The 27,185-nt window shown below is 44.3% G+C and overlaps 3 protein-coding genes across 7 annotated transcripts in view; 1 reads left to right on the top strand and 2 right to left on the bottom strand.

Annotated features, from left to right (window-relative positions):
• The window catches only part of LOC135389022 (uncharacterized), a 30,758-nt gene extending 20,751 nt beyond the window's left edge, over positions 1-10,007 (bottom strand). For all 3 annotated transcript variants that reach the window (XM_064618950.1, XM_064618951.1, XM_064618952.1), the window contains exon 1: positions 9,720-10,007. The gene's annotated coding sequence lies outside the window, so the exon portion shown is untranslated. The remainder of the gene's footprint in view (positions 1-9,719) is intronic.
• LOC135389023 (probable maltase-glucoamylase 2) lies at positions 262-13,642 on the top strand. Its single transcript, XM_064618953.1, has 3 exons — positions 262-552; positions 2,599-4,952; positions 11,723-13,642. The coding sequence occupies exons 1-3, from the start codon at positions 344-346 to the stop codon at positions 12,094-12,096; spliced, it is 2,937 nt and encodes a 978-aa protein (XP_064475023.1). The 5' UTR covers positions 262-343; the 3' UTR covers positions 12,097-13,642.
• LOC135389024 (centrosomal protein of 120 kDa-like) lies at positions 12,158-27,113 on the bottom strand. Of its 3 annotated transcripts, none has more exons than XM_064618954.1 (19): positions 26,912-27,112; positions 25,185-25,453; positions 23,162-23,476; positions 21,981-22,175; positions 21,777-21,890; positions 21,100-21,195; positions 20,683-20,917; positions 20,129-20,276; positions 19,890-20,039; positions 19,695-19,806; positions 18,595-18,662; positions 18,428-18,509; positions 18,227-18,364; positions 16,651-16,740; positions 16,500-16,592; positions 15,774-15,886; positions 15,533-15,710; positions 14,312-14,523; positions 12,158-13,568 (listed from the first exon to the last, which is right to left on the bottom strand). In XM_064618954.1, the coding sequence occupies exons 1-19, from the start codon at positions 26,949-26,951 to the stop codon at positions 13,307-13,309; spliced, it is 2,910 nt and encodes a 969-aa protein (XP_064475024.1). In that variant the 5' UTR covers positions 26,952-27,112; the 3' UTR covers positions 12,158-13,306. The 3 variants fall into 3 exon arrangements, with proteins under 3 accessions (XP_064475024.1, XP_064475025.1, XP_064475026.1); XM_064618955.1 differs by having other exon boundaries at positions 20,683-20,842; XM_064618956.1 differs by having other exon boundaries at positions 13,417-13,563; positions 26,912-27,113.
• Positions 27,114-27,185: the final 72 nt, after the last annotated feature.

The raw sequence follows: 27,185 nt of genomic DNA, 5'->3' as shown, positions 1-27,185 counted from the left end.
CAGAAGTATCTTAATTGATGTAACATAAACAGAAAAGAAACGTCTTGTGTAACTCTAGGAAAGCACATTAGTAACACCTATAGTACTTTCACAATATGCAACCACCTGTGCTTTGCGTTTACCCTCGCATTGTTTCTCGAGCGAATCTAGTTAATACAAAAGCCACTGTATACGACGTCTGCTATCACCTTTTATTACCTCCGTCACTGATACGCAAATCCTCGCGGCTAAACGTTTCACGCTTATCTCTCTGTCCGAGCATGCTTTGGTTGTGCGCGCCACGTAAATACATCCTCCTGTCCATTTATTTTTGCTGCGGAACTCTTTCCTCACAAGTACCATCATGGCAGACGACAGCGCTCCGAAGCTGTCCCTCGAAGAACTTGAGAAGCGTCGTCTGCAAAAGTTATGTTGCAGACGAATCGGCACAGTTTTTGGTGTGCTGCTTTTGTGTTTCGTAGTTGCGTTTGGTTTGCCTTTGGTGATGGAACTTTACGTTCTGCCCAATTGGATTTCTGCTCAAGAACAGTGCGGTCTTGGGTTGGAGCTCAGGTATACCAGTGTATACTACCACTATAAGTACACAATGAATGTTTTGGTTAGCGCGCTGTGGCCGTTTGATGTGTGAGAGTGGTGTGGCTGTAGGGGCCACAGAAACGGGGGAGTTTTAACCGAAATACTTGATCAAAATTATTCTGCATGATCCCTATCCATCTCACGAAAGTACGATTTACGTTGTCAGTCTCACTGATTCGTTACATTGCAAAGGACGGGATGGCGTTTGGACGGTTGGGGGATTGTATAGCAGCATAAGTAAAGACTTTTTCCAGAAACAAGAATAGAATGGATTGATAGTTTCCATTCGTAATATTAGATGGGTACTTGGGTGCTTGACGGGTACGTTCCTCGCGGAGAATACAGTACAAGCTTTGATATGTAGTAAGATGACATGAGAGCTATACTGCTTCCCACCACTTATGTGATGGGAAGTACTTGAAGTACCAAGTACTCAAGTAGACGGGTAGAAATCCAGCGAACCGGTAAGGAAGTATGAAGGGAATTGCCTCAGGACGAGAGCCGCCCAAGTAGTGCTTTAGTATAGTACTGAAGTACTCAAGTAGCACTTTAAGTACATTTATGAGTACTTGTACTTTACCTTAAGTACATTTCGAATCGTGTACTTTGTACTGTACTTAAAACACTTTTTTCGCGGTACTTTCCAGTCATGTGTTCAAGTACCCAAACTTGGACTCCAGACAAAAAATCACAAAGAAGTATAAAAAATGCACCCCACTAAAAGCGCTAAAACGACAACGAGAAAGCGAAAGCACACAGGTAGCGCTATCAGTGTGTTTTCGTTTTCCTGTTGTCATTTTAGCGCCTTTAATGGAATGCAGTACCAACAGTCCCATGCAGTCTGACATTTTACCAAAAACTATTTTTGTGCATTTAACGAACATATTTGTTGAAGGAGATCTATTGTTGAGAGGCTTAAAATTTTGAAAAAGTACAAGTGCTTCTATGTTTATGTTTAAAAAAAAAACGAATGAAATGTAAAGACGCGCGTACATTATGACACCGCAACCGGCAGCACGATGACTTGGTCAATTGTCATTTCAGTTCTCCCAATGCACGATTCTAGTGTTTTCTTTTTTTATTTCCTTCATTGGCAGTTAACAGTTAATAATCGTTCTATATATCACAATGTGTGATTGGATTCCATGGTGAAGTAAAGTAACGGCCTCAAAGACGCTCATGCTTTCACTTTTCATTTTTGTTTTACGTTTCTTTTAATTGGTCACATGAATTGGTCGCTGCAGATCACAGTCGTATAAAAATGGAGGCTTACATTGTGCTTCATTTTTTTATATTTTCTGAGTGTACTTTTTTTAACATGTAATATTTCAAAAAGCACTATGGGATGCCCAGAAATGTATAATCTCTGTTGGATTGTGCTCTTTTTCGCCCTGAAATTTCCTAGCCTGTTATACCGGAAGACGTTATACCCCACTAGTTATACCACACTAGGCGGGTGGTCTTGGATTAGTCAGAGTATAATTTACTATTTTGCATAATCACAGCACAGCTGACTGATTGCCTCTGTACATGCATGTAACAGCAAATTATGCCATCTGATTCAGTTCATAGGACTTTATGGTTTCATAGCATTTGCCAAGAATTCTGGCTAAAGTCACGGTCCCTTGATAGCTATCAAGGGACCGTGCTAAAGCTTTGCTAAAAAAAGACGTAGGTACTAAAAAGTAAAATGCGAAGTGATACAAATTAAAGTGGCAGTGTACTTGATGAGTACTTGAAGTACTTTGCCTAGTACTTTGTATTTTACTTGAAGTACATTTGGAATTGGGTACTTCGTAGTATACCTGAAGTACTAATGATGACAGGTACTTGGTACTTTACTGTAAGTACAATTTTGAGGTACATTGCCCATCACTGCTGGTTTGGTTTGGTTGTTCAAATAGGCACAAACAGACACTTCCTCTGCATGATTGGTGCGTGACTACTATGCGTGCAAGCAGATAACAATCATTTATCCCGTTACTGTCATTCTTCTCTTTTCATACACGCGCACGCCCGTAGGATCAGCTGCCGCGCCATCTTGAACTCTCAGCCAGTCACCGAATCATCATGCCATGCCGCTGGATGCTGTTGGATATCTCAGAACGACACCGAACATTGCTATCACAAGTTTCCTTCCAGCGTCGGCTACTACATCGCAAACTGTTCGAATCCCGCAGACATAAGGCTTAGCCTTCAATTGGGCCCCGAGGTTAATGACACCTTTCTTCGCGGCATTAAAGGCAACATCAGGGTTCTTACCAGGCCGTACTCTCGACGCCACGTCCACATCTTCATGTCTTCGGCTGAAGAACTGGCAGACGACAACGAAAACTTCTTTCGGTTCAAGACCTACCGTCGGTACAACCTCACGGACACTGAATACGTCGTGACTTACAGTGACTCTGACGGAAGACCTGAAGTCGGCAAGCCTTTCTACCTCAAGGTGCGTCGACGCTCTCAGAGCAACAAGGCGATTGTCAATACCAGGTTGGGGACGCTAATTTTCACGGAAGACTCGGTAGAATTTACGACTGTATTGCCTTCGTTTCACGTTTATGGACTTGGCTTGACTTCGAGGAAGTCGTTGAGACTCGAGATGCCGGCGACATGGACACTTTTAAGCCACTCTGGAGGGTCTGGTGCAGGATGGCCTGGTACGTACGCGTCCTACGTTTGCGTCGAGAGCGGTGGCCTGGCACATGGAGTTCTCATTCCCACGAAAAGCATCGTTGAAGTTGAAACAACCGGGCATCCAGCTGTGACGTTTCGGATTCTGAGAGCCGTCCGTCTCGACCTCCACGTCTTTGTAGGTTCGAACCCGTTCGAAGTGATCAGGGAGATGATAAACTTCATCGGGCGTCCAGCTTTACCGCCGATGTGGGCGTTAGGATTTCATGCCTGCAGATATGACGTGAACAAGTCGCATAGCGTCGTACAAGGTATGAGAGCTAAAAGAATACCTCAAGAGTCGGACTGTATCGGAACGTCACTTGGTGCAGAAATGGGTCTGCCACCGTCACAGCAAACAGAATCGTGGCAGAAGACAAGATTATTGCTGTCGCAGCAGTCACAGAAGTTACTTCTCTTCCTCACACCTCACGTGCCCGTCGTGGTGCCGGACAAGAAGGCTCCGTACACGCCGTACACCGACGGTCTCAAGGAGGACGTATTTATAAAAAAGGGCGATGGTGAGGCCGTCATTGGTACGCCGGAGGGTACGGAAAATACCGGAGGTTATGTCGTAGCGGACGTATTCTCACCAAATTATGAACAGTGGCTAAAAAAGGACTTGAACCAACTTTCCTTTTCTCTGAAAGGGTTCCACGGGCTGGTCCTGGACCAGAACACTCCGTTAGACGTCAGCATCCCAGAACCGTCGACAGCTTTCAAAGATCCACCGCCTTACAGCACTAGATGCGCAAACAACTCGGTCAATTTCCCGTTAGCTTTTGCAACCAAGGAACTCCTCTTCAGGGACACCATTTGTATGGACAGCGTTCACCAAACCCAACAAGGACGAACTGTGTACCACGTCGACGTACACAACGCGTACGGTCTACGTCAGACGCAAGTTATTCGCGACGTCATACGGAATAAAAATCCCAGTTTACGAACCTTCATAGCTAGCGTTTCGTCGACAACAACGACAGGAAGATATGCTGGACATTTCGGCACCGACTATGGTGCGTCGTGGGACATGCTCGAGTACTCCCTGGTACATATGCAAGAAATGTCCATGTTCGGTGCTCCGCTGTACGGGTCAGCGGTATGTGGATCCTACGGTGCACCAACGTATGACTTGTGCTCGCGATGGTATCAGCTATCGGCTTGGACTCCTCTGATGTTCTCTTACAGAAATGCGGGACAGATTGACGTAGACCCGTACTCGTCGCCAAAAGTAAGAGACGTTGCAAGACTAGCCATACAGACTAGGTACACTCTTCTCGAGTACATGTACACTCACCTGAAAAAGTTCAGCGACCCGAATGGGCCTCTATTCGTGCGTCCCATGTTCCTGGAGTTTCCCGAGGACGAGACAGCGCTCGAAGTGACGCGACAGTTTCTGTTGGGTCCTGCTCTTATGGTAGCGCCTGTTGTGAACGCGAATACGAGCGAGTTGGACGTTTACTTTCCCAGGGGAGTGTTTTACGACTTTTTTAACAGACATCGCGAGAGGACGCTCCAAGACAGTCCTGGCTGGACAAGGGTTATATCGTCCGAGTACCAGACAGCTGTGTATGTAAGAGGAGGACACGTGGTACCCCTGCGAGTGCCTGGTCTAACAGTTGCAGAGACCCGTGCGAAGTCTATGTCGCTCGTGGTTGCGTTGCGTAAGGCGGAAGTGGAGTTTGCTGAAGAGGTACTTGCAGAGGGTGAGTAATGACGATTTTATTACCATGTCAAATAGACCTCTCCCTGTTTGCACACAAATGACGTCATAGTGTTCGACAGCGCCACCAATTTGGTAGAGTAGAACTAGGCTCAAAGCTAAATGCGAAGAAGGTCGCGCCCGAAAGCCACGGTCTTGTGAGGATTACGATGGTCCCTGAAAGCGACGCGACCTTCGGTCCTACTTTTCTTTCAATAGACCTCTACCCGAGAAACGTCGTCATGACGTTGGCAGACAGACTGAAACCGAAAGAAATCGGAAGCGGATTCACTTTGTCTACCAAAGTCATGATGATGTTTCTCGCGTAGAGGTCTATTGGAAGTTCCACCATGACATATTTGCGAGATACTTTTTCCTCCTTCTGTAAATTTTTCGTTTTTTTGCCGCTCGTTTTTCACCTTCCGTTATGACTTATTTCCGCCGTGCGAGCAGTGATTATCTACGCCCTCCATGATGCTACAAATTTTTTGCAGAGCCCCATACTTTCCTGGCCCCTCTCTGGGTACCTCCCTAAGATTTCCCCCCACTACTCTACTACTGTTTGGGTTTCTCTGCTCTTTGTAACAGACTAGCCGAAGTCAATATGGTTATGTTTCACAGTGGTTACAGGTTACAGCTAACTTAATCTAAGTGCAATGTGAATTAATCCGAGTGCCATGGAAATAAACGTGTCATTTTAAGTAATGTGAGGGGAAAATATGTAGTTCGCCTTTCATTATTCAATGGATAGTTACGAGAGGATTAGTTAACGAGTGAATAAATCTCCCTTTTTTTCTTTATCACATCTCAATCACTCCATTTCTGTCTTTGATATTGTCAGCACTGCTTTGTACTGTTGCTGTGCTCGGAGCAATAACCGGAGCGGCGGCTGTGGTGGTGTGGGGACTGGTTTTACTTCCGGCGATGGCGCCGTGGAGGAACTTATTTTAAAAAATGCAGATTACGGCTGTTGGTTATCCTCGTTATTACGCCGTGATTTTTTTTTTTTTGTGTGTGTGTGTCTGTGATAGTTACTCGGTTGTTTTATTGGGTAGTTAGATCTTCATTGCCTTGGATGATGGTTTTAAAGGAGCCGTGACGTGACAGTTAGGATAGCTCGCCCCAGGTGATGCGAGATAAATGTAAAAGATGGTTATTTGCATTATGTATGTGAGCCAGCATTTCAGACATAGCGTAGACATAGCGTAGAAAGTGGCGAATGCGGAAACGCACCCAGATCTGACCTCACTGCAGACGTCTCTCAAGTGCGTACAACTACCAATGGGAATGGCTCTCGCTATTCTGACGTCAGAGCGTGACGGGAGCGTGTGAATATCGACAACGACGTTTCTTTCTTTTTTTTTTCTTCTTTTTTTTGAAAAGTATTGTGTACAGCATTTTTTTATTAGTCTTCAAATAAAGTCACATTCTTTCATAATGCGTCGGAAACAGAAAATCTTTGAAGAGAATACTTTACTTTAAGTACACTTTTATGCCCATCATTACAATCAATCATGCACATTTACCAAAGTTGTCACAACCTCCTCTAGTAACGCGGCCTACCAGGAACGGCGATGCAAGATATTTTCAATGAATTATTTCAATCACATAATAATTTCAAACATATTTTTACTTCTACCCCGACGCTACCCCGGAAACTCGATCGGCGCGCGCGCTGTGCGGAGGGTCATAGCGCAATCTGCCGAATCCCCATGTACCTGCGACGGCTATGGAACGGTGCAACTATACGGGGCATTATTTTTATTGTATGATTTACAGAATTTTTACAAAAAAAATACTATGGGAGATACTTAGATGCAGTTTTCACAGGTGGGTTCTACGGCCAGGCGAACATCCTGTCGGAAAGCGTACGTAAATTCATGAATTATTTGATGTTTTCGTGGAAATGCGAGACAGCAGATTTGAAGCCTGTCATGATTTAAAGTGCTTCTTAGATAATTTTTTTTTAATATCCTGAAACGAGTACGTGCTTTGAGATATAAATCGACAAACTTCGGCATGCAAGTCAGCCGAAACCGAAACCGAAACCATGCCCTTCTCGAGCGGTACGAGGGTGGTTCCATAAGGTTCCGGCCCGACCAACTTTTAATAGTCATAGAGACGAAACAAGTGTATCACTTTTCGACATAGTCACCCTTAACTTCGATGCACTTTTGACACCTTTCAACCAGCATTCTTTTACCCTTGAAAAAATAGTCCGAAGTTTTGTCCGCAAAATGCTGGAAAACTGCCTCTTGCACCTCACTATCGTTTTGAAATCTCCGTCCTCTGAGATCCCTCTTCAAGTTTGAGAACAGGAAGTAGTCACTCGGTGACAAGTCTGGACTGTAGGGTGGGTGGTGGATTTCTTCGAAACCGCACTCCTTCAGTGCAGCCTTGGTAACACAAGCCGTGTGGACAGGGGCATTGTCCTGGAACAACCGGACACCTCGACTCAACCTGCCGCGCCTCTTTTCATTGATGGCGTCTCGCAGTCGGTGCAGGAGTGAAGCATAATAAGTCGCATTCACTGTGGTGTTCCTCTCTTTGAAGTCGATGAGGAGGATCCCGTGACAATCCCAAAATATTGTTACCATGATCTTCTTTGTGGATTGTGTGACCTTGGCTTTCTTGAGGGTGCTTCTCCTGGTTTGCGCCATTCCATCGACTCCTTTTTCGAAAGGGGATCATAGTAGAGCACCATAGTCTCATCCCCTGTGACAATTGTTTTCAATATTTCTTCTTCGTTCTCTTGCCAGAACTCCAAAAACTCTTTGGCACAGACGACGCGCTGTTGCTTTTGAACTGACGAGAGAAGTCGTGGCACCCATCTCGCGCTGACCTTTTTCATGTGAAGGCCCTCGCCGATGATGCGAAAAACGGTTGTTTTGGAAAGCCCCAGCCTTTCTGAGATTTCCTTCAACCTTCAGACGCCTGTCGTTCAGCACTTCCTCCTCGACAAGAGACAAATTTTCTTGTGTCACCACTTCCACTGGACGACCATCGCAGTGGATCATCTTCAATGGACTCTCGCCCCAGTCGAAACTGCTTAGCCCAGTCTTTTACCGTTGTGTACGACGGAGAGGCTTCCCTGTATACGTTGTCCAGTCGCGCTTTAAATTCTTTAGGCGAAAGTCCCTGTTTTGTCAAGAATTTTATCACAGCGCGGTACTCGATTTTTTCCATTTTAACTGAAGAGTGCACCCTGGCTGTTTGAAATGCCGCTCTCCAACTGACAAAAGCATGGAGAGAGTTGAGGGTGGTGCTCCGGCCCCCCAACAGATGGCGCCACGCGTCCTTAATCGTATTTTCAAATTCGCGCGCATTTTCTACTTCGGGCCGGAAACTTATTGAACCACCCTCGTAAAGGAGTGACGGGTGTTCGCGACCGTTTTCCGCGTCTGATAAGCCGAAGCTCATTTCGTTTCTACGCCCGAGATGTGTGTAGTTCTGGTGTCGGCTCATTTGCATATCAACGTTGGCGATTTATATGTCACAGTATGTGCTGGTTTCGGGTTTTTTTTTTCTTTTTTAAAGAGAGTGGATTCAAATTACGATCACCCCGCGACTAGGGAACGCAGAAAGGACACACGCACAAACTAGAGTCCCTTATTTAGTGACTCTAGCACAAACAACGTCTGAAAAGGGGGTCTTGTCTCTCTATCAAAAACTTCTCAGTATAGTGTTTGAGACCTTGCTTATTTTTTATTTTTATTTTTTATTTTTCGTTCCCTGGTCCTTGGGTTTTCTTGTCATGAATCCTTAAGCCACCAGCTCGCTCGTTTTCTTGCGTCTCTCGATAATTATACGTGTCCTTGTAGCTTGTTCACTTAGAATAAGAAACATTCTCTTGCAGCCAGGGAAAGGTAACGGAATCTTTTTCGTTTCTGTTACCACCTCCGTTACTGGCCCTTATTTGTTTCTGTTTCAGTTTCGGTTACCACCATTGTTGCTTTCGTGTCCGTTACGTTTCCGTTTCGGTTTTCGGTACAGCCCCACCTCCAGCTTTTTGTTTTCCTTCTTTATTTTCTTTCCTGCTTTTTTTTTTTAGAAAAGACCATTGAGACCGTGACAAAACTTAATCTCTCTACGTTCTGAAGTCTATTTTGAGGACTCCAAGGATACATGCATACAAGAGACAACGTTTATTCAAAATACACGTACCTGATTTCTGTGAACAGCTAATATCAACATGGTTTCCAGGAATGTTACTCACGCTTGCAACTTCCAGGTCACCATAAGCGTATAAGAAGAACTATATGCTTCTTCTATTTACTGTATACTACTTACTTATATGCTCCAGTTTGATAGTTCATTTTAGTTGAAGTTCTTCAGTTAATTTTAGTTTGCTTCATTGAGGTTTATTTCATAAATTTATCTACATGATATGGTGAAGAATTGCCATAATTCGGGCCCTGCGGTACCCGAATTATTACCGTAAATTATTGTCGTTTCTGTTTCTGTTTCAGGTATTCTAACTGTGCGATATTCGTTACCGTTTCTGTTACCTTTCCCTGTTTTCAACGTCTATTTTATTTCGAGGTACTTCAGTGCATCGACTTTGATCTGCTGTTTGGGATGCCAGATATTTTATTACTTCACTTAGGACACTTTATACACTGTCCATACACGTCAGATTGGTGTCACTATCTTGAGAAGCGTGGCTGGCTATGAGCATGATTTCAGGTCCCCTATAGTCGCTTTTTAATAAATTACGCTAATAATATTAGCTAATTAATAAATTATTTAATAATTAAAGCGTATTGCTTACCTCGAAAAGCACTCGATGAGAGATGAACGAAAGAAGAACACAACGCCCCCACGAACGACCGAATCGAGGAATATGGGTCGGTTGATGACGCGTTATATTGCCGAGAGATCTGCCTGCCGGTGTGGCGGCATGTCGCTCGGGGTGGACCGCGCGTCCTGAGCCGACTTCCTAGGAAACTGTGCCGACATGTGCGTTACAGCGTTTGAGGGAAACCCACGGAAACACTCAGACAGCACAGAGATTCGAACCTCGATCGCCTCCCATCTTCGATGTGAAGAGGATGGGATGTGTGTGTGACACGTGAGCAAAGCAGGGATCAAAACCGAAACTGAATCTGAACCGAAAAGCGCTAAAAATTCGAATTTTTCGCGAACCGAACAATTTTTTTTTCTCGCGTTGAACCGAACTGAACCGAAATAAATCTAGGCGGTTACCGGTTCGCGATCCGGTTCAGACAGAATCTGTGTTTTTGAGAGATCGGAACTATGATTTACGCAGCGGATTGAGCCGCGTTGCCAAATTCGAAACCGAAAGTGAACAAAACAAAACTGCCACCCAAGTGAGCGTGGTGTTTTTTCCTCGCAGCCATTAAGTTCTTTGAGTTGTGTCAGTTTTGAGGTCTTCCTTTTGGCAGTTGTTATAGGCTTCCTTGTACGCGATTTTTATCGTCCACTATCCCGAAGTTTGCATTTTTACCGTAACGTTGAAAGATACAGATCTATAACACGTACGCCCGCAGTGTTGCCGTAACCACTGCTGTGTCGGCAACAACAAAAGTACATTTGTGTTATTTGAGAATCGTAAAGATGTCTTTACCCATGGCAATGTGCTCGAAATTCAGTTACCTGGACCGGTTCGAACCGATATTTCGCGGTGATGCGGAGTTGAACTCTAACCGAACTGGAAAAAAACAACGGATCCCTGTAAAGTACTTCGGCAAATTGAGACATGGTTGGCCAGTTGGGACAGCACGTTTGAAGGCCAAATGTGCATTCGGTGTATTCGGCGAGTTTGGATTCGGCAGATTGGGAAGACACAGTGCGGAGCGGCAACCCGATCTGCACTCCCATACGGCGTCAATCCATCCTCCTCACTCATTCTCATACGGGCTCTCCGAACGAGTTGAGGGGTTTTCGAGGGTGAGAGGATCAGATTTCCCTCTCGTGCTATATATAGAGTCACTAAATATAGGGAGCAGAGTAGCGACACTGAGCCACGCCGGCGAGCGAGACCGCCATCTTGGGTCCGGCGCGGCTGCGTCGCCTAGCAACGGGATGCCAATCTCCCCATTCTCCGCCGAAGAACAGCCAGCTCGCAACCGAGGAAACCGGTTTTGGATGGAGGAGACAACATGGACGGCGCGCGTTCTACATTATTATTTGTTTTCTCGTTCAGTCGCCGGAGCAAGCTTTATGGAAGGTTTTTAGCTCCTCCTCCTCCTCCAATGGATTCCTACAGATTTTTTGTTGCTTCCTTTTGGATCTTGTTGGACTTTGTGAATCTTCGGACTTTCGTGCATACTATATTGTGACGGATGTTTAAAGAGTGCAGCTTCTTTTTATTGCTTGTGATTATCTGACCTTGATGATCGAATTTTTATGCCCAGTTTTGGGTTTCTTGATGTTTTTATTTCAGGAGCAGTGAAATCGGGTGAAATCGGGCGATATCGGGTGGAAACTAAAAAGAGCGCTTTTCGCATTTCACATCAGTACGAGCTCCCGAGCATCTGCGGTTGTAGCATTCCCGAGTGCCTGAATGGATGGTTGAATTTGCACTTCTGCAAGCTCGTTTCCGTAGTTTTTCGGGTTCGACCCAGAATACAATATGCACTATTCAAGACAGAGCAACATAACTGAGAGAAGACCAGGCAGTGCAACCTAATGTGTTTTTATAATTATCGCCACTGTCAGGAACAGCCTGTGCCTTGTACAGGCACACTTCTTAAGTTTGCAAAAAAAAAAAAAGAAAAAGATATTTTTTCATTTTGAATACTCTCCTTCCAGGTGAAATCTACATGGATGATGGCATCTTGGAAAGCCCCTCCAATGTTCTGAATGTCACCCTGCAGCTTCTGGGCAGAAAGAAAGGCATGCATACGGAGGTGACGTACACTCTTAATATCCGCCCAGTGTCAAGCTTCATTCTCATGCCCGAAGTCAACGTCTCCGTAAATAAGATCGTTTTTCTGGGAATGCGGGCTCGGCCCACACGCATTGTCGCCAATACTATGAGCAGCACCTGCGACATCCCATCTGAGAACTGCATCTACAAGGAAGACACGGACGTGTTGATTCTGACCAAGCTTTGGATGTCCTGCGGCATTGATTTAGCAAACTGGAGGGAGATTGCGATTGAGGCGACACAAGCAAGGTTGTAGTTATTCGAAAAATGTTGAAAGGGAGATTTTGTATACTGCCTGCAGACACATACACATAAGCTGCATTGAGAGTTCTTTATTTATACCCAATTTGTCATATAAAAATAGACCTTGAACAGCAAATCAACTTTTGCATAAGCATTCATTATTGTGTACGTTGTCTGTGCCTTTAAAAGAAAGAAGAAAAAGGACAACTGTAATCATTCAGGCAATTCTTAACAAGTGAAATATAATCTCATTGCATGGAAGACACATTTGGCTGCAGAAAAGCAAGAGTTACAAAAGACAAGTTCTGAGTCCAGTCGGCTGCTGTCCAAAAAGGTCCCACATGTTTGTTCTTATTGGATATGATCTTATGAGGAGACTAGATTTGCAGTAATTTAATAATGCAGTACCCAATTAGTACTGTATCTAAACTTTACTACAAAAACTAACTCAGAATTGACAAAATTACAACAGTCACTGCCACCTATGTCTCTTTCAACCTTTCTTCTTTTTTTTTTTTTTGGGGGGGGGGGTCAAGAAAATGCTAGAACTGCATACAAAACTAACACTACAATTTATTAACGATAAAACCACAGATCATTTTCAACCATCTTATATAGTCTTAATAAATATAAATGAGATTGCATGAGTGAAAAATGGTTATCTTCGACGTGATGAATGATGAATTTTGTGATGTCTGCTTAAAAGCGATGATAACGGCACCCATAAACTGTACAAAATTTTATGCCCATAAAATGATTGCATATTGGCACCATTACAGGTGATAACGTTCCACATTACGAAACCCAAAATTTCTTGTGATTGTTACATTATAGGCTCTCTGTAATCCCTGACAGGGATAGAGTTGGTAACAGTGTTCTAGTACTTTTGCTCTCCTTGGATACCTTCTTGATGTTGTGAGTCAAGTTCAACTTAGCGGGGACCCAGTCCATTCTTGTGCTGTGGACCTCTTTTATGATGTATTACAACACAGATGTCCTGTGACCAGCCAGAGCTTCGCTGCTGCACAATAAGGGCATAATTCTAGCATGGAAAAGTTTTGTGACAGTAATATGTCCCTTAACAATAACACTGGCCGTGGCAATGCTTCTTGTGTCATGAGACATGAACATCGGCTGAACATCGGCTGAGACGTGAACATGAGCTGAGCATGGGAAAAGCCCAAGGGATACAAATTGGCCTTGTTGGGTCAGCTTCACAATGATCACTTATTTTCCCTCGCAAGGGCCTCCGTAATGTGTCTGTTTAGCTCGAGAATAATCCTGTCCCCACTCTTGTAAACTCCTGTCTTGAGCAAAGTGTCGCGTTCTCCAATGAGACGCCTGATGTGTTGATTCCACGCTCCACCCGTCCACTTGGCGGTGCGATCATCCACACCCAAATCTGATGGTGAACTTCTCTGCTCTGTTGTTGTGCTACCACTTTTTGTCGTCTGGACTTGTGGTGGTATCTTGTCTTGCGCTGCACTGAGAAGCCATATTTTGAAAGCTTCATTATTAGTTGTGCAACGCTTCAAAGAAATAAATACTGTACTACTTGCTATTCTCGTTTGATTCGATACAGAGATTTTAGAATAGGATTATTTGCCTGTACACGTGCCACGATGCTCAGTTAAGTTTCTTATACTCCTGTCACACGAGCAGTCTTCAATGATATTTGAAACCAATGGCCATTGAAAATGCAGGTAGCGCCGCCAAGCATCCAATGTGTCGACTTCTCAAAGTGCATTGGGTCCAATGCTCCACTGGTGCTACAAACATGAACCTGCATGCTACAAACGTGAACCCTACGCTTAGAGTTAGAGCCCTGTGTTTCTCGGGTTTTATGTTTTTCGAAAATCGGTGATAAAAATCGGGTTCTATTTCAGGAGCCATAAAACAGGGTAAAATCTGTCGAAATCGTGTGGAAAGGTAGATCTTCGCGTGAAAAATAAGGAAAAAAAAAAAAGCACTTCTCACATTTTAGATGAACATGAGATGCGGATCATCTGTGCTGTGTCCCATGTTTAGCGTTCTTCAGTGCCCTTATTGGTGGCTGATTTGGCACTATGCCAAGGTGATTTTCGTTTTTTTTGGGGGGGGGGGGGGGGGTTATTACCATAAGTGATGATGATCCAAATCGGAGGGGTAACAACAGGTTTTACCCAAAAACACAGGGCCCTACTTATGGTCCACGCTATGAACGTCCATGCCACAAACATGAGCCTTACTCTCCCCCTTCGGAAGTCAACCTCTGTCCGAACCTTGCCCTTGATCTCTGATACAGGGCCTCCACTTCGTCCATCTGGGTCCTCAAGGTTTCACGTTGAAATCCTTCTAGCTTTTTTTTGCACTCTTGAAGTTCCTGTGTTACAGAGCACCACTTTTCTTTGTAGTGCTGTTGTTGCTCATAAGCCCCGTGAAGTTCTTTTGAAAGCTGAATCTGAAAATGAAGCAAAACGAGGACTGAATAAGGGTATCGGAAGTTTTCTCGTCAAATAAGGTTACTGACTATAACCTCAACTACATTGTAACCTGCTTTCTCGTAATGTGCAATCTGATTTACGTCCTGCATTACAGCATCGATATTGGGCATGTAATAGGCAACACATTGAGGGACCTGACATCATAACATTTTTGTGTTGGAAGTAACTGCAATTAATGCGCTGAAAGGACAGATGAACGGTGACCGAGGAATTGGAACGTGCAATTTATGTAGTTATATGTATACCATCAAGCCAGCAGTTATGTGTAGCGCAGGATGAGGTGCAGGTCGCGAGCTGGGCACATGCTTGGGACAAGAACCGCAAAAAATAAATAAATGAAAGAAGAAGGGCAAAGAATTGTACAGCATCCAGAGTTATTAGAATCTGAAGTTTTAGGGTTAAACCCGTTCCTTCCCGAATTTGCACCCCGAATTGCAGGTGGCCTCTTTAACCCCGATTTTTACCTGGCAAATTGCCCTCACCGAAACGTGTGTAGAAATGCACACTAGCTTGTTTGGCTGCCAACTCAATTAGTACATCACTGTCTGCACCAAACTGGTACAGTTCGTTTGAGTAATAGAGTCCGATTTGTCCCCGATTTTAGAATACTGGAAGTATTTCCACCCGAATTTGCATGAATTTAGAGCACATGCTGATTTCCCCGATTTTTACCCCCCAAATTCTGAAAAGAAAAAAAAAAATTTCCCCAAAACTTCAGGCACCGAAAGTCATACATGAATCCTCTGGGGTGAGTAATCGTCCGGTGTCCAAACCAGTGTCCGAATACTAATTTTCGGCAACTGTTTAGGCAATTTACAAATCAAAGAGCTGTCCAATCCAACCTGTCCCGTGAGATGACGACGTGAAAAGGCTGGGAAATGCTTCAATTTTGTGACAGGCAATGTACGAACGTACTTTAGTCTTTCCGAAATGTGGCAAATATAAAAGCAAAAATGAGATACATACCTTTTCTGTAAAGAGCTTATCGTAATCTGTCTTCATCTTCATGTCATTCGAGAGCGATGTCCTCTGACTATTTTTCATTGCCTCGAGCGCCTTTTCCTTTTCCTTGATTTGCCGGTCAAGGCCGCACACCTGCGCCATTAATTTCGCGTTCTCTTTCTCTAGACTTGAACTTTTCTTCCTGTATCGGGATACAGTATCACGTTTACGAACCACAGCAAAAGTTCCAGTTCAAGGTACTGACCTCTCCAGTTCGAGCAAGTGTTCGTATTCGTTGAGAGATCGACTAATGGCCTCCTTCGTTTCGCGCTGTACCCGCGTCTTCAGAAACTGGAACTCTGACTTCTGCTTTGCTATCTAAAACAGTTACCTTAGTTGTATAATGTAACGGAGAACAAAACTACCACGCTCAGTGCTATCCAGTGATGGCCAGTAGTTAACTACATGTAGTTAAACTACTAGTTAAACTACCTGATTGTAGTTAAAAAGTAGTTATCAACTACTTGCAGAAATGTAGTGTGCAACTACTAGTTAAACTACTGTTTCGAGTAATTAACTACAGTAGTTAGGTTACTGCAGGCGCCAACTACTTCAGATTTTGCCGCAAGCTTTACGGCACGATTGTGCTTCCGACCTTTACCTTGATTGATGATTGATTACCTTGATACCTTGATTGTTTGATGAGAATGGAGAAGCAGAGCAATTGTGCTGTGCATGCGTACTAAATCTTCACTTTTATCACTGCTTGGGGTTCATATTTAGCTGTCCCAGAACACTATAGAATGGGATTGGTGTCGATGGGCAACGTTAAGTAGTTAGGGATGTAGTTAAAGTACATTGCAATAGTTGCAAGAAGTAGTTTTAACTACCTCCCCTGAAAAGTAGTTGAACTACTAGTTAAAGTACTCCATCATGAAGTAGTTATAGTTAAACTACTGTAGAAGTAGTTAGTGGCCATCACTGGTGCTACCTCAGCCTCTTGCTTCATCAGGCTCTGTTCCCGCTTCTCAACATCCTCCAGTGCTGCTTTGAGCCTCTCATCTAGGTTCTGATATTCTTTCAACTGTAATGTAAAATTTAAGATGAACGTGATGTAAACCTTTAACTGCAAACTGTCGTACCTTTCTCTTCATTATGTGCTCACGCTCCATGTCATGTTGTTTCCACTCTTCTGTCAAAGCTTTCAAGTGGGCATCTTCTTTTTCTTTTAACTGAAATGAATAATTGTTTTCGTAAAAAGACCGTCACATCCATCGCGGTCGATTCCGAAACTATAGGGCCATTTTATTCCTCGTTCATCACCGACAATAACGCCGATAATGTGACGCGAAGTTGCGGAGTTGTTTCTACGCAATTTGATGTAATGCACGGCAAGAGCAGACGACGGACGTTGAGAGTATTCCGGAATTCCCTCTCTGGAAATCGGAAGAAACATCACTCGGACAAGGCCAATCAGGGAGTGGCCGGAGGCAACACCACCCAGACGGAGAAAGCCTGTTTACTCGTCGACGTGACCTAACAACTAAGGGCCAGCCAATCAGGATCGTGTTTGCAACGGCCGTAGCCAATCGCGAACGTGCTTTCACCGGTCGTGCCCATGAAGACGAATCACCGTCGTCTGCAAGTGGTGATTGTACGTCCTCGCGTACTAAATGGGAAAGCTTGGAAATAAAGCGCGAAACGGCACCAATCTTTCTCAAAACTAATTTTCTGGAAAGCGCGTTGCACTTTTTGTCTAAATATTCGGGTCTGCAGGTTCCAAGTAAGCTGCAATCATTTCCGGGTTTTTGCGTTCGCAGAACGGCGAATTGCAGTAGCAGACGACGGCGTCTGCAGGCTACGCAGAGTTTGTGATCGGCTTGTGGAATGTCGTTTCTGGCTAGCGTCGGATGTGTTCGTACAGCCATGAGCGTAACGCCATGTTCCACACAACACGGTCGCGTCTGAACTCGCACTGGCAACCGAAAGTTGGCGTATTTTCCCCGAGGACTTTTCACATAGTGTATTGCGGTGCGAATGCATAGCAGACGACATCGGAGACAATCGCATGCACTGCCCTCCCATTCGTGTGCCTGGCTTACGTCATCGTGGTGTTACTCTCGCTGGGGCTTCCTTAGCGGAAGAGGGAGTGCGAGTCTTTAAACCCCGTTTATCTAACATGTAAGCTATTTTATAAGCTATATATAGGCTATGTTTCTGGGCACGATAGTCCCTTTAAACACGCGAGTGTCGTTATAGAATGCTGTTTCTCGACTTGCATCCTGCAGCTTTGGTCAGTCTTGTACACTGTACACGTTTAAACCTGCTATTAAAGATTTTGAAGTTTTAAGCGTGGGTTACAAAAATATTTACTCGCATAATTAACAGACTTTTCACCCAAACACGTTGTGACATGGTGGTGCGGCTAATTAGGTGATGAAAAATTTGATCACATCACTCGGGGTACATACAAATCTACCATTATATAGTACCTCTTCCGAAGCATTTGGGTGAGTTGAGGTACCAAAATTTGGGCGTTCCCATTGGATGTATGATATAGATGTGCAGATAATTATGTGAGCAAATATGGTACGCTCCGGTGACTACGCATGTACAGGTATGCCAGTATACATACGGCCATATAGCCAACTGACGAAATATTAGTATCCTCACAAATCGAGACGTCACTGTACATTATTCCGGAGCATAGATACGTACCTGCTTTCGAAATAATATCTCTTGTTGTTGTTTCCAAACTTCCAGTTCCGTGAGCATCGCTGTAACTTCCTCTTCGGTCGCTATTTTCGAGTTCTTTTTGGTTGGAGTTGTTTGCTTTGAAGGCATTTTTCCAACGTCCTTTGACAAAAAATGACGACGGAATTTAAATTTACGTCGTAGTCTTCACGCCGATGCACTTACCCCAATGGATGCTCCGGCGGGAAGTGTTGTGACGCCTAGATCGTCCAAGCTGATCACAGCTTGCAGTTCACCGGCAATCGTTCTGTGTTGATACACAATGTTGTTACACCCTCCAGGAAATACTGCTTATAAAAAATCATTAATAACAAAAAGAATGGTGCCCTTACCCTCCAGAAATCGATATAGGAACCTTTGATGTCAGAATTTTTCGATATCCGACCTTGCCACCTTCGCTCTAAGAAAGGAGAAGTTAAATAATTTCAAATTACTTATTGCTTATTTGACTTTTCTTTAAAAATTCTGCATTAGTGCCATGAAGCAACTGTGGCTATGAGAGGTGTACAGACACGGAGAGATGGAGAGAGGACAATAGGAAGGAAGTTGTGGAGGGGTTAGTGTGTGTCCTAGGACGACTCCAGGGGGAACTGTACGGACATTAGTCTAAAAAGTCTGCCGGAAAACCCAGGGAAAACCTCAGACAGCACAGCCTGCGGTAGGACTCGAACCCATGATTGCTTGCAAGGAGCTTTGCGCATCAGCATTACATACCAGCTCTTGTTGTACTGGTGAAGAGCAAGAGCCGTGTCCAGCAGAATGAAAGTTTAATAATGAGCTAACAGTTAACATTAACCCTTAGAACTGAAAAGTTACAAAAAAGTACACAGTATCGACATTTCGGAGGAAGTTCCTGCTTCTTCAGGATTAAAAAATCCTATATTGCATTTATATATATTATATATATGTATAAAATAACATATATAATATAATATAATATAATATAATATAATATAATATGATACTGTATTCATATAATATATAAATAATAACATAAAAACATATCGAATAATAAAATAAATAACACACATCAAAATATAATCTATAAAACTGTCTGCAAAACTTTTTGCATGACATACCCAAAAAATTTCCATACAAACAAAAACTATATATAACAAAACCAATAAAGGCGTGTGGTTACATATGTTCTTGTTTGTATGGAAATTTTGGTTATAGTATCATGTAAAACAAACTTTGCAAACAACGATTTTATGCACTAGGAATCGATCTATAGCCACCTTAGAAAAATCTGGCGTTTTTAGGTCACTTTTCTGAACATGCCACTGGTATATTTGACATTGAATCTTTGTGCCAGTTTGCATTGCTGCTTCAGGCTCAGCAAAATATCCCACCACTCCTTTCTATCAGTACTGAACTGTGTTGGGTTGGGTGTATCGGACTATGGGACTAGCATAACAATTGTGTTCTTTACCACAAATGAAGTTGTAGGGCAGGAGAAGATAGCTTCTAGATGTATGTCAGCTGTTCCAAACAAGCATTCCTTTCCCCTGTCTTGGCAGACGACCTCTACACATAAGGGCAACCTGGTTCGAGGAGGAAGAACACTAAATACGCTACCATCACCATGTAACGTGTCACACGGTGAAGAGAGCAACGTGCTACGTACTCCTTGAAGGCATCTTCCACCATAGCAAGCGTTGAGGCAAAGTTGAACGTACAGTACCCGCCCTTTATAGTTACTTGAGCATTTCTTCGCAAATCCGTCCACATCTCGGATTCAAAGGGTGACGAAGTCCCAAAGAATGGATAGTGGTACCTGAAATGTCAGCGATGACGGGACTTTTATTTAGAAATAACTTCAGCAGCGCGTGGTAATTAAAATTATCTCGTAATCGTCCAACTGACCTGACGTAACTCTGAATTTCAGGACACGGTGGATACAAGTAGATGCTACGGAGGTCTAATGTGAAGCAATAGTGGTGAATCTGTTCGTCTCTTTCAACTTCTGTCACTAAAACTGACGTTTCAGGGACTGCATCAGTGACTGTGGAGTCTGAAATGATGATGCCCAACATGGAATATGAGCAATTTTTCATTCAAGTTATCATGTTAATCCAAGTGGGTGAAATTATCTGGTGTTCTATCTTATTATAGAACACGAGAAATTATCCAATTTTGGATCTAATTTTCCAATCTGGGAAATTATCTGGTATCCTATGTTGTTCCAGCCTCAGAACATCGGTTCTATTATCTGGTGTGTTACGCTCTCAGGCAACTCCTCCAGCTTTTTTTAGGTTTGTTACACGAAACACTTAGTATAAGAAGAACATCTGTGGGTCACATCGGGTACCTCCGAAACGTCTGCTGCTACGAGGCATAAAGGACGCTATCGAAGCTCAACGGTGTCAACGCGAGCCGCGATAATGACGACTGGAACGACGTGCGAAAATTATTCTTACCTTGTACACGCTGTTCCTCTTGAGCATTACTCGGTACAGTGTCCTTTTGCTTCGCGAGTCGCTGTGGTGGAGAATATTCCAGTCGCTGTTGCTCCTCCTTCCTCCAACGTGGAGTGTGTCTTCCGCGGTCAAGGCTGTTCGCTCTTCTTGGGGAACGTTCCTTTGATGCGAGAGAATCTACCGTCACTGACGTGTCAAGTTCTGGATCGCTCAGATTTCCTTTCCCAGATTCTGGCTGCAGTACAAGAGAGTGACAGTCCGTTTTTTACCATGTGGGGTTTTTTACCAGCAAAGCACGAGGCATTTTCCCCCGAAATACGTTAATTTTTTTTCCTGTCACGTGTTATACATTCCACGAGTCGTTAGTCTGGCATGCAGCATTCAACTTGAGATCAGTGCAATGCAACCAACACTTACGTCTGGAAAGTATATTTCCACTTGAACTCCAACAACAGGACGATATTCTGGCTTGACATGACTACTGAGTTCTTTATTTGGTGGGACAGGATGCAACTAGGAGAAAAACAAACAAAGCATGCCGTAAAGACATCACGTGTCGTGATGCACAGGACGAATATTACACTGTTCCATAAGTGAATCCCTCAGAGTAACATGTCTTCAAGAATTACTTCAAAATTTCGTTAGTTTTCCCGAACAGCCAACGAGACTACAATGCTAATAAACATTATGATTAGAGCCTGAAGTTTTCGGGTTTTTTTTTTTTTTTATTCGGAGGGTAAAAATCGGGTAAATAAACATGTGCACTAAATTCATGCGAATTTGTGTGAAAAAAAAGTACCAGTACACTAAATCTGGGGACAAATCAGGCTCAGTTACTCAAAGTAACTATTAGTGGTTTGCTACAAACGGTGATGTAACTGCATTTGCTGCCAAACAAGTAAGTTACTGCATTCCTACAGACGTCCCAGTGAAGGCAATTTGCCGGGTAAAGATTGGGTTTCAATCTTTACCCGGGATTGGGAGTCATGCAAGAGCTCAGCAGAACACTTACATGATTTCCAGATTAACGTGTACAGTACAGTCGAAATAACGCTGGAACAAATATAGCTCCGTAAAATAGTGACACTGCACACCTGAAAGATACCCTCAATCAGCGCTGGGTACTTTGGCACTGCAGATCCGGAGCTGAACTGATCCAGCGGAATGACTGCTTCTCCAAAGATGGAATCCACACAACAGAGCAGGATCTGAAAGTTTTGAAGCAAAAATAAAGCACCTACCATTTACCGAGGTAGTAATTACACCAACCAGGTGATGACCATGGCTACTAGACTTGCCTGGAGTGATGAGTTAGCCCTGAAATACTTCTGTAAGATATCGGGGCTGCTGTAGATCCTAACAGATGCCCTCTCGGCTGGAAACTTTGGATTGGACAGGCTGTCAAAGTTCTCCGTGGTTACCTCGTGTCCAAGCAGGTGGTACAGGAAATGGTAAGGAGGTTGCAATTTTGTCTTATCATTTTTTGCAACAAGCTGGAAAAGACGAAGAAAATTTGTAAATATTTTTGCGATGCGAACCAAGGCCGAGGCTCCAAGTCCAATAGCAGCTAGCTTCCATAGTGTTCTGGCATGGGATCTATTTCGTGATCAATCAATTCTTCAATAATCAATAAATAAATCAATAACACACTGCCCTGGAGAAGATAAGCTCACAGCCACACTTCCGTTACAATAAAAGTGCTCTGCCTTGTTGTTGGTAATTTTACTCGTTATGGTGCATGCAGGGCGGGCTCCAGGGGTGGGCAATGCTCTCTCCTCACACCTCGACAACATGGTCCAAGTATTTCTTCTACGTACGATTACGACGGGTCTTGGGTTGTGCGGGACCCGAAGTGACCCGGGCCCCATCCCCGCCTGCCCCGCCCACCCCTTGCCAGCCCTGAGCAAATGCAGTGGAGTAATTGCAATCATGGGGGACTAAACATGTGCTCTAAATTAATGTGAATTTGGCTAGGAAAACTTCCACTATGCTAAATTCGGGGAGAAATCGGGCCCTATTACTCCAGCGAATTGTGCTGGTTTGGTACAAACGGTTATGTAATTGTGTTTGCTGCCAAACAAGCTAGTGTGCATTCCTACGGATGTCTCAGTGAGGGCAATTCGCCAGGTTAAAATCGGGTTTCACCGTAAAGTGGCAATCTTCAATTCAGGGTGCAAATTCGAGGAAGAATCGGGTTAAACCCTAAAACTTCAGGATCTAAAAATACTACATCGCACATATAAATATGTTTACAGTATTCACTGAAATATAACCGGAGAGAACTGCTCTCAGTATCACAAAATGGGACAGTTTGTGAGCCTTAAACTTTTTGCTTTAATTGCTGTGTGTTCCAAATTCCTGAAATATGATGTTCCTAACACAAGTTATCTCTTCCTGACTGGACAGGAGGAACTTAGCCACGTGACATCTACCCCAATCCACAGACTAAACAAGAAAAGGAGACTGTTGCACAACTAACCTGGTTGAGGTTAGCTGCAAATGACACCGTGACACCATACATGTACAACTGCGTAATGGCAGATGCTGGTCCGATTTCAATGCAGCTGTTTTCGACATTAAGTCGCGGAATGAGTTCCTCCGCTGTGTCTTCTGAAGACTGTGATCCCTGTTGCACTTTCGTCCTCTCGGCGTTAACCACCTGTCCGAGCACACGATCCTTGTTGACGTTCACGGGGGGGTTCTCCACAGAATCACTCTCCAAGTGCATACCGATTTGAAGTTCAGGCTTTGATCCGTGATACTTGGTGTTCAACAGGGGGAGCCATTTTGCAAGCTGTAAGAGGAAGAAAAATTCCGAACACAGTTGTTGATCGCTGAAAGGTTGTTTATTTGAAGCACATGTCAGTCACAGCAGCTGCAGGACTTGATATTTGGACGATGTGCCACTACCAATGATGGGAAGTAGAGCCCTGCACCATCCGCGGATGGAAAGGCAAGTATCTTGCGGATATCCGCGGATATCCGCAAGATACTTGCGGATTCGGATGAAAATTTATCACTTTCTGCGGTGTGCGGATCGGATGCGGACGGCTCGAGGTCGGATGCATCGGATGCGGATGCAAAGGCAGCGCATCGGTTGCGGATCGGATGCGGATATACCGCGTCCTGTAATTTTTCCACTAGCAATTTATTTGTATTGCGAGCCGACAGCGAGCGCATGCTCGGGTTCACCTTTGACCATGCACGGCCAAGACGGGAGAGGAGGCATTCTGGCGTCCACGCGAGCACCCACGAGGCAGCGTTCCACGCGTTCCAGAAGTCTCTCCATATCGCGTTTGTTGAAAGGTTTACCTTTGCTTGTCGTCGTGAGTCCTTCCATGACACCATGGATGCATCCGAAATTATACCAGTATTCTTCCGGCGGTATTTACGCGTCCTTCAAAACTTGCGGATTTTGCGGATCGGATGCGGATATTGCGTTTTGCTCAGCGGATCGGATGCGGATTGAAGCGGTCGTGTATGCAGCGGATGCGGATCGGATAACGTGTGCGCGGATGCGGGTCGAATGCGGATGCCAAAAATCTCATCCGCGCAGGGCTCTAATGGGAAGTACTTATAAAGTACCAAGTACTCAAGTTCCACTTTAAGTACATTTCCCAGTACTTGTACTTTACTTCAAGTATGTTTCAATTTGCGTACTTTGTCCTGTACTTTAGGTACTTTTCTTCGGTACTTTCCTTTCAGGTACTCAAGTACCCAATTGGCAGTACAGACGCAGAGCTTGGTCGCAAAATCGTTGCTTCCGGATCATATTAATGAGTCAGCTGTGAACTATCCATGTTTTCTAACTAGCACTTGCCAAAACTGCTTGCTAAAAGCTTTCTAAGTATAACGGTCGAAACGTAAATTACCTCACGTTTTATCACTGCCAAGCGTTGAAAAGTCCAGCAATAGAGTCTAACCTTGTAATGTACTTGATGAGTACTTTAAAGTACTTTGCCAAAGACTTTGTACTTTATTTAAGTACATTTGTAGTATGGTACTTTGTACTGTACTTAAAGTACAACATGTGCTAGGTACTTGATACTTTACTTTAAGTACAATTTTGAGGTACTTCGCCCGTCACTGGCCACTACAAGGTTGCATGATTACATCAAAAGCTAGTATATGCAACAAAAAAATCTGATCCCTTAGTGGGAGGGCATATTTTTGGACATCCAGTTCAGTTCACCCCCCGTTTATAATGCGGCCATGCAAGATAGACTCTGTGACCATGGCGGTAAGTACTGCACAATTTGTGAGCACTAACAGAACTACAGGTTTTCCCGGCGACTTTAATCCAAGTGCCAGCTAAATTAATCCATGTGCCATGCAAACTTTTTGGGGCATGGATTAATTTAGGTGGCACTTGGAGTAAAATCACCGGGAAAACCTGTGGAACATAACTGCGAGGTACACCGAATTAGCATTGTTTCTCACACACAGTAATAACATAAACGAGCACATAAGTACTCCCCCCCATTAACAGCGAGGCTACTCGCCTTTTTTCCTTTCTGGATGCTCCGTATCTCGAGTACCAAGTATCCGCAAACTTCGGTTTTGCCAGAGTTGTCCACTGCTGTGCACTGTAACTTGACGGGTGTTCTACCCATACGATGTAAATGCAACGACCTCCGATCCACACACCACGCCAGCTCTGTGTTGAAGTTTGGATTGCAGGAGTGTGGAACTGGATCGGTGGTCATCGTTTCTCCGTCGAACTTGGCTTCTACAATCAACGAGCAGTTCGAACGGCTCGGAAAGTATCGACCTGCAGGTAAAACGATAAAGGTTGGCATACGAACACCAAAAGTAAATAAAACCAGCTTGTACACTCGCCGTCAAACTTAACCGCAACGCGCGAGTGCGTGGCCTGCGCAGACGCCAGCGAGTGTTAGCCTCTGGGTTTGAGACTGTGTGACTACGTCTGACACTGGGTTGTGACCATGGGCGTTCCCAGGATTTTTTCCAAGGGGGGGCAAATTGGTTCCAGGGGAAGGCAGGCGTGCAAACCACCCTCTCTACCACCTCTTTTTCTGGAGACGGACGTTGCGGACTGTGCGGGTCTCTAGAGGTTCCTATTATGACATCTGAGAATAATCATGACGACCTATGACTAAAGAGCACACTTTTCACAAGCGACCTTGGAGCTCCAGGGGTGTCCACGCCCCCCCCCCCCCCTGCCCCCCCTTCTCGGTACGTCCATGGTTGTGACCTACAGTGCCCTCTGGAATCACACACCTTTCTGTTGTTCTCTCTGTTTTTCTACTGTCCCTTGTCTTGTACATATCTTAGTTCATATCTTTCCCCTCTCATCTCTACCTCTTTACTCTTTGCACCTGTGACTCCATCTGGTAGTCTGCCCTGCATCGGGCAGAGTTTAGGCAACCTGAACCTGAACCTGAACCTGAACCTGAACCTATGGGGGAAGAGGTGCAGGACTCGACTCTACTCTACTCTACTCTACTTCACAACAGCAGCTCGCCATCTGTCCACGTCTGTACGCCACTCATAGCCACAGTTGCTTCGCGGCGCTCACACAATAAAAAAATAAAAATAAAAAAAAAACAGCAGCTCGGCATGTTCAGTTGGGCGGCTGTCACACCTACAACCAGCTGTGCTGCATGCGCGCTGCGGCACGCATACTCTCAAGACCAAAACCCGCTTAGAACGTTCCGCTACACTGTAGCTTCGCGGCGCTTGCGAAGGCCACGAGCTCCCTTGTTACAGTTAAGTTTGACAGCGGCTGTACCTCACGAGACGAGAATGTTACTTCGGCATGTGCAACACCAAGCGTTCAAACCACATTTTCGTGTCTCGCCTCTATTTTTAAACGCTACTGCAAACGCAAACAAATGCTACCAACAACTAACATCATAACCAACAATTTCTGTCTGCTCTTATATGATCATACCCCAGCAGACCGGAGGAGTGAAGGTATAAGTTTTAATCGAATGAAATCAGAGCTGAGGAAGCGCACTAGGGAGAGACTTAGTAGATTATATCATCGCACTGCTGTGACACCGCTACAACACGTCCCAATTTATGTAGGTAATGAACTGTACACTGTTAGTCTCTTCCTTCTTCACCCAATCATTAAGGTGTGACAGCGTAAGTGCATTACATATCACTAGCTTGCCATTATTCAAATAAGATCTCTCCAAAATGAACCGATGAGCATATCACGCAAACCCTGCCACACGCAAAACAGTAAGCAAAATTCCCCTACCTTCCAATATAGATACGACGATCAAGTAATTCTGGTCCATAGTGATTTGCCTGAAGTGAATATTTCACGCAATCAAGCTTTCCTGGGTTAAATGCATCGTAAAATACATTACTTCATCAAGCTTTCAAGCTCAGCGCGGTTTTGAATGTTTACAGGAAGCTGTTGTCACCGTCTAGCGGCAACAGCTGTAAACCATCCAGCTAGTGCTTGGTGTTGAACTGTCGGTGTCATCGACATACGTGATGCATTAACAACAATGTAGGTGGGCGTATTA

The sequence above is a fragment of the Ornithodoros turicata genome, chromosome 3, assembly GCF_037126465.1.
Source record: "Ornithodoros turicata isolate Travis chromosome 3, ASM3712646v1, whole genome shotgun sequence".
NCBI lineage: Eukaryota > Metazoa > Arthropoda > Arachnida > Ixodida > Argasidae > Ornithodoros > Ornithodoros turicata.
This window is presented reverse-complemented; position numbering and strand designations above follow the sequence as displayed.

Excerpts from the sequence above, each read along its gene's own strand:
- LOC135389023 (XM_064618953.1), top strand. The coding sequence starts at position 344 with ATGGCAGACGACAGCGCTCCGAAGCTGTCCCTCGAAGAACTTGAGAAG. Across the intron at positions 553-2,598 it reads GGTCTTGGGTTGGAGCTCAG|GATCAGCTGCCGCGCCATCT; the intron begins GTATACCAGTGT and ends GCACGCCCGTAG. Across the intron at positions 4,953-11,722 it reads TGAAGAGGTACTTGCAGAGG|GTGAAATCTACATGGATGAT; the intron begins GTGAGTAATGAC and ends CTCTCCTTCCAG.
- LOC135389024 (XM_064618954.1), bottom strand. The coding sequence starts at position 26,951 with ATGGACCAGAATTACTTGATCGTCGTATCTATATTGGAAG. Across the intron at positions 22,176-23,161 it reads TTGCAGCTAACCTCAACCAG|CTTGTTGCAAAAAATGATAA; the intron begins GTTAGTTGTGCA and ends CGTCTTTTCCAG. Across the intron at positions 18,510-18,594 it reads CCTATATCGATTTCTGGAGG|AACGATTGCCGGTGAACTGC; the intron begins GTAAGGGCACCA and ends GTATCAACACAG.